Source organism: Cebus imitator, unplaced genomic scaffold (genome assembly GCF_001604975.1).
Source record: "Cebus imitator isolate Cc_AM_T3 unplaced genomic scaffold, Cebus_imitator-1.0 Scaffold234, whole genome shotgun sequence".
NCBI lineage: Eukaryota > Metazoa > Chordata > Mammalia > Primates > Cebidae > Cebus > Cebus imitator.
In genome coordinates this window covers 168,417-172,610 of record NW_016107549.1, presented here as the reverse complement: position 1 = coordinate 172,610, position 4,194 = coordinate 168,417, and the positions used below count along the sequence as shown (strand labels likewise).

At 58.2% G+C, this 4,194-nt stretch overlaps 1 protein-coding gene across 7 annotated transcripts in view; it reads left to right on the top strand.

Moving 5' to 3' along the window:
* Nucleotides 1-225: 225 nt before the first annotated feature.
* The window catches only part of ADGRE5 (adhesion G protein-coupled receptor E5), a 24,582-nt gene continuing 20,613 nt past the window's right edge, over nucleotides 226-4,194 (top strand). For 4 of the 7 annotated variants that reach the window (XM_037727527.1, XM_017497616.2, XM_017497614.2 and 1 more), the window contains exon 1: nucleotides 226-664. In XM_037727527.1, coding sequence (XP_037583455.1) covers nucleotides 643-664 — 22 coding nt within the window. In that variant the 5' untranslated portion in view covers nucleotides 226-642. The remainder of the gene's footprint in view (nucleotides 665-4,194) is intronic. The other 3 variants (XM_037727526.1, XM_017497617.2, XM_017497618.2) reach the window with 3 other exon arrangements.

Below are 4,194 nucleotides of genomic sequence, written 5' to 3'. Positions count from 1 at the left end.
CTCTGCACTCGACTTCAGTTTCCTCATTGGGAAAACAGCAGGAGAAGGTACGGCCAGCTGAGATGCAGGCTCTGCCAACTCTGGCATGCCAAAACTCCAGGCACAGGGTGAGCCCCGCCAACGTGGGAGCCCAGAGCTATTTCTGACCAGGCCCCTGCGCGCCTGCCCCAGCAAGAGCCAAGTGGCCCGGGGCAAGACTGCCCCGCCCGCCCTCCCGGCTGCCACACCTTCCTGTCCACAGCAGCCAGCCCCGACACACGACACACGGAGGCCAGAGGGTTCGTCAGAGCCACAGGGTGGAAACTCCAGCAGAGGGTTTTGCAAGCAGGTTGTGCTTCATTCTTGCTGAGCGAGTGCACGTGTGTGTGTTCGTATGTGTGTGTGTGCGCGCGTGTGTGTGTTCGTGTGTGTGTGCAGAGTCCCCGGCTCTGTGTTTTCATTGCACTTTCCTGCTGGGCTTCCAGCTGCCCCGCCAGTTCCGGGGAGGGCCCTGGGCCAGAGGCTGTCCGCCCCCCTCCTTCATAAAGTCCTGGCCTTGGGACACCCTGCACAGCTGCCCAGCCTGCGAGACGGGACAGCCCTGTCCCACCCACTCATTCCCGGGCTGGGCCGATCCAGCCGCTCCTGCCCGCAGCTCCTACCATGGGAGGCCGCGTCTTTCTCGGTAAGAACTTCGGGGCCCAGCTGGGAGGGGCGAGGAAGGTCCCTTGGGATCCCATGGCTGCGTCTGAGAAACGGCAGGCGCTGCTGGTGGCTGTGGAGCCTGTGATGGAGGAAGCCACATGGTCAGGCAGGCAGTCAGGGGCCCATGGGGAGAGGGGCTGCTTGCTGGTCCTTGGGCACTCACAACCCCCGGCAGGAACGCCAGGGTGCCCTCGGAGCCTGCTCCCCTGCCTGGAGGGATCCTCAAGCTTTCTACTGGAGTCAATTTGGCACCTGCTCCCTAATAGGGGAAACTGAGGCACGGGGGAAGGAAAGGGGCAAAAAGTGAGTGCTGGGACCTGGAATACCGCTGCTCTTAGCACAGTGCATAGAAGGACATGGGTGAAGGAAGCCAGGGGCCGGGACTTCTCCAAGCCAGGGTACCTCCAATTTGCCTCTCACGGTCTCAGCGGCAGGGGTAGCCCCAGAGACCGCAGTTCTTGCTCCCCACGGACCTGGCTGGGGCTCAGCAGCAGGTGGAAGGGACTTCGGCAGCTGTGGGTTTGAATTTGACTTTGGTTGTGACTTCCCCTGACTCCCTTTCCCGCCCCACCCAAGGTGACTGTAACGGTTATCAGGTCAGCTGGTTGCCTCAGCAACGGGGCAACAAAGAGAGTGAAGAAATGACATTTGGGGCAAAAACCAGAACTTCCCGGACCACAGGGACTCAGCTCCCCTGGGCCAGCCCCAAGTGGCAGGGGTTCTTGGGGTCACACCTGGGGGGGTGCAGCTGCCAAGACCCAGCTTCCCGGGGATTCCCTGCCCTGTCTGTGTTACCCAGGCCAAATCACAGAGCCTCGGCGCCTAACTTCTCATCTGTTAGGTGGAGCACAGCCCATCTCCATGGAAGAATGTTTTCAGGGTTGAGTTAGGACGCACACCGTTCCTGGTTCACAGTGAGAAGTCGGTGGGCAGCATTGCAACATTGTTGGCTGGGTGCAGTGACTCACATCTGCAATCCCAGCACTGAGAGGCCGAGGCAGGTGGGCCTCTTGAGCCCAGGGGTTGGAGACCAGCCTGGGCAACATAGCAAGATGTCTCTACCAAAAAAAAAAGTTTTTTTTTTTGAGATGGAGTCTCACTCTCTCGGCTCAGTGCACCCTCCGCCTCCCGTGTTCGAGCAATTCTCCTACCTCAGCTTCCCGAGTCACTGGGATTACAGGCACGTGCCACCACACCCTGCTAATTTTTGTATTTTTAGCAGAGACAGGGTTTCACCATGTTGGCCAGGATGGTCTTGATCTCTTGACCTCGTGATCCACCCGCCTCGGCCTCCCAGAGTGTTGGGATTACAAGTGTGAGCCACCGCACCTGGCCAAAAAAATTTTTTTTAATTAGCTGGGCTTGGTGTTGTGTGCCTGTTGTCCTCGCTGCTCTGGAGGCTGAGGTGGGAGGATCCCTTGAGCCCAGGAGGTTGAGGCTGCGGTGAACTGTCTTTGCACCACCGCACTCCTGTCTGGGTGACAGAGCAAGATCTTATCTCGAAAAATAAATAAATAATAAGGCTGGGCCAGGTGGCTTATGCCTGTAATCCTAGCACTTTGGGAGGCCGAGGCGGGCCGATTGGTTGGGGCCAGGAGTTCAAGACCAGCACGGCCAACATAGCGAAACCCCATCTCTAATCACGGCCAACATAGCGAAACCCCATCTCTACTAAAATCAAAAACTAGCTGGGCGTGGTAGCCTGTGCCTGTAGTCCCAGCTACACAGGAGGCTGAGGCAGGAGAATCATTTGAACCTGGGAGACAGAGGTTGCAGTGAGCCGAGGTTGCACCACTGCACTCCAGCCTGGGGGACAGTGAGACCCTGTGTCAAAATAAATGAATAAACAATAAATTATGATGATTATTAAATTCTGGTAAGACCCCGGTGGGTTTGGGAAATCATCTGGAGGTCCTTAGCAGGAAGCCTAAAGAAGGGGTGACTGCCCCGCCCCCCGCCCCAGGGTCTCTCTGCAGGAAACTCACGGCTGAGGGCTCCGCCCAGAGAATGCAAACCAGATGGAACTCAACCCAGAACAGCAGCTTCTCTCCCGGCTTCTGTTTGGGCCACTTCCAAAGCCCCAGATGGAGGCAGCTAGGCCCTGTCGCCTCAGTGTGGGGGTGGAGAACCCAGCTCAGCCCATGCAGACGGGCGAGGCACAAAAGAACCCTGCCTGGGGACCCGGGGACCTCAATCCCTCCATTCCTCCTTCCCCAGCCTCTTCCGGTCACTGGATTCTTCCTGATCTTTTTCTGGGCTCCAAGCCTCAGTTTCTCTATCTGTAGAATGGGTGTCAACACAGCCCCTGCCTCCTAGAGCGGTTTTGAGCTTTAATGGAGTTACCCAGGGCTTTGGGAGTTGGAGACGAATCTGCCTAGATCAGTCCTGCCAGGGAAGCTCATTTCATGGTCTGATCTGCAAAGAGGAACTGGGTCCTGGCCGAGGGAGGAACTAGCCAAGCCCTGTGGCTGGAGAGGAGGAAGAGGGAAAGCCTGACGCTGGCTGGGGAGGGGACACAGGCTTGGGCTGGGGTGTTTCGGCCTCGGTTTAACCCAGGCAGAAGGAGCGTGGAGGTGGGAGTGGGATTCTCTGCCTCCCACCCACCTAAGGGGTAGTAAATTTGGACACGGGGGCTGAGTGGTCCGGGCACCTCCAATCTGCACCCCAGACACCCCCCTCCGAAGCAGTGCTCACAACCCACCCCAGAATTCCCCTGGGAGCCCCCTCCAGGGTTGAATTGGGGCAGATGAGTGGTGAGTCATTCCTTCCCTTAGGCCCAGGAAGTGACTCACACGCAGCCGCAGCCGTTGTCCTGGTCCCCATTCCTCTGCCCAACAACCCCCTTCAGGTCTCCCTGGATTATTGGGGTCCCCAGTATTTCCAGATTGGCAGGGACTGGACGTCCCCTCCCCGTCCTCCCCAGGCCCCACCTGCCACTCAGATCCCAACGCCCTCTCGTCCCCCACTTCCCTTCTGTTTCCATTCACCCTCCTTTCTCATGGCTCTCTCTCTGCCTCTGTCTCTCTCGGCCTCACTGTCTCTCTGTCTGCCTCACTGTCTCTCTCGGCCTCACTGTCTCTCTCTCTGCCTCTGTCTCTCTCGGCCTCACTGTCTCTCTCTCTGCCTCACTGTCTCTCTCGGCCTCACTGTCTCTCTCTCTGCCTCTGTCTCTCTCTGCCTCTCTCTGTCTCTCTCGGCCTCACTGTCTCTCTGTCTGCCTCACTGTCTCTCTCGGCCTCACTGTCTCTCTCTCTGCCTCACTGTCTCTCTCTGCCTCACTGTCTCTCTCTGCCTCAGTTTCCCTGTCTGCCTCACTGTCTCTCTCTGCCTCACTGCCTCTCTGCCTGTGTCTCTCTCTGCCTCGCTGTCTCTCTCTGCCTCACTGTCTGTCTCTCTGCCTCACTGTTTCTCTCTGCCTCAGTTTCCCTCTCTGCCTCACTGTCTCTCTCTGCCTCAGTTTCCCTCTCTGCCTCACTGTCTCTCTCTGCCTCACTGTCTCTCTCTCTGCCT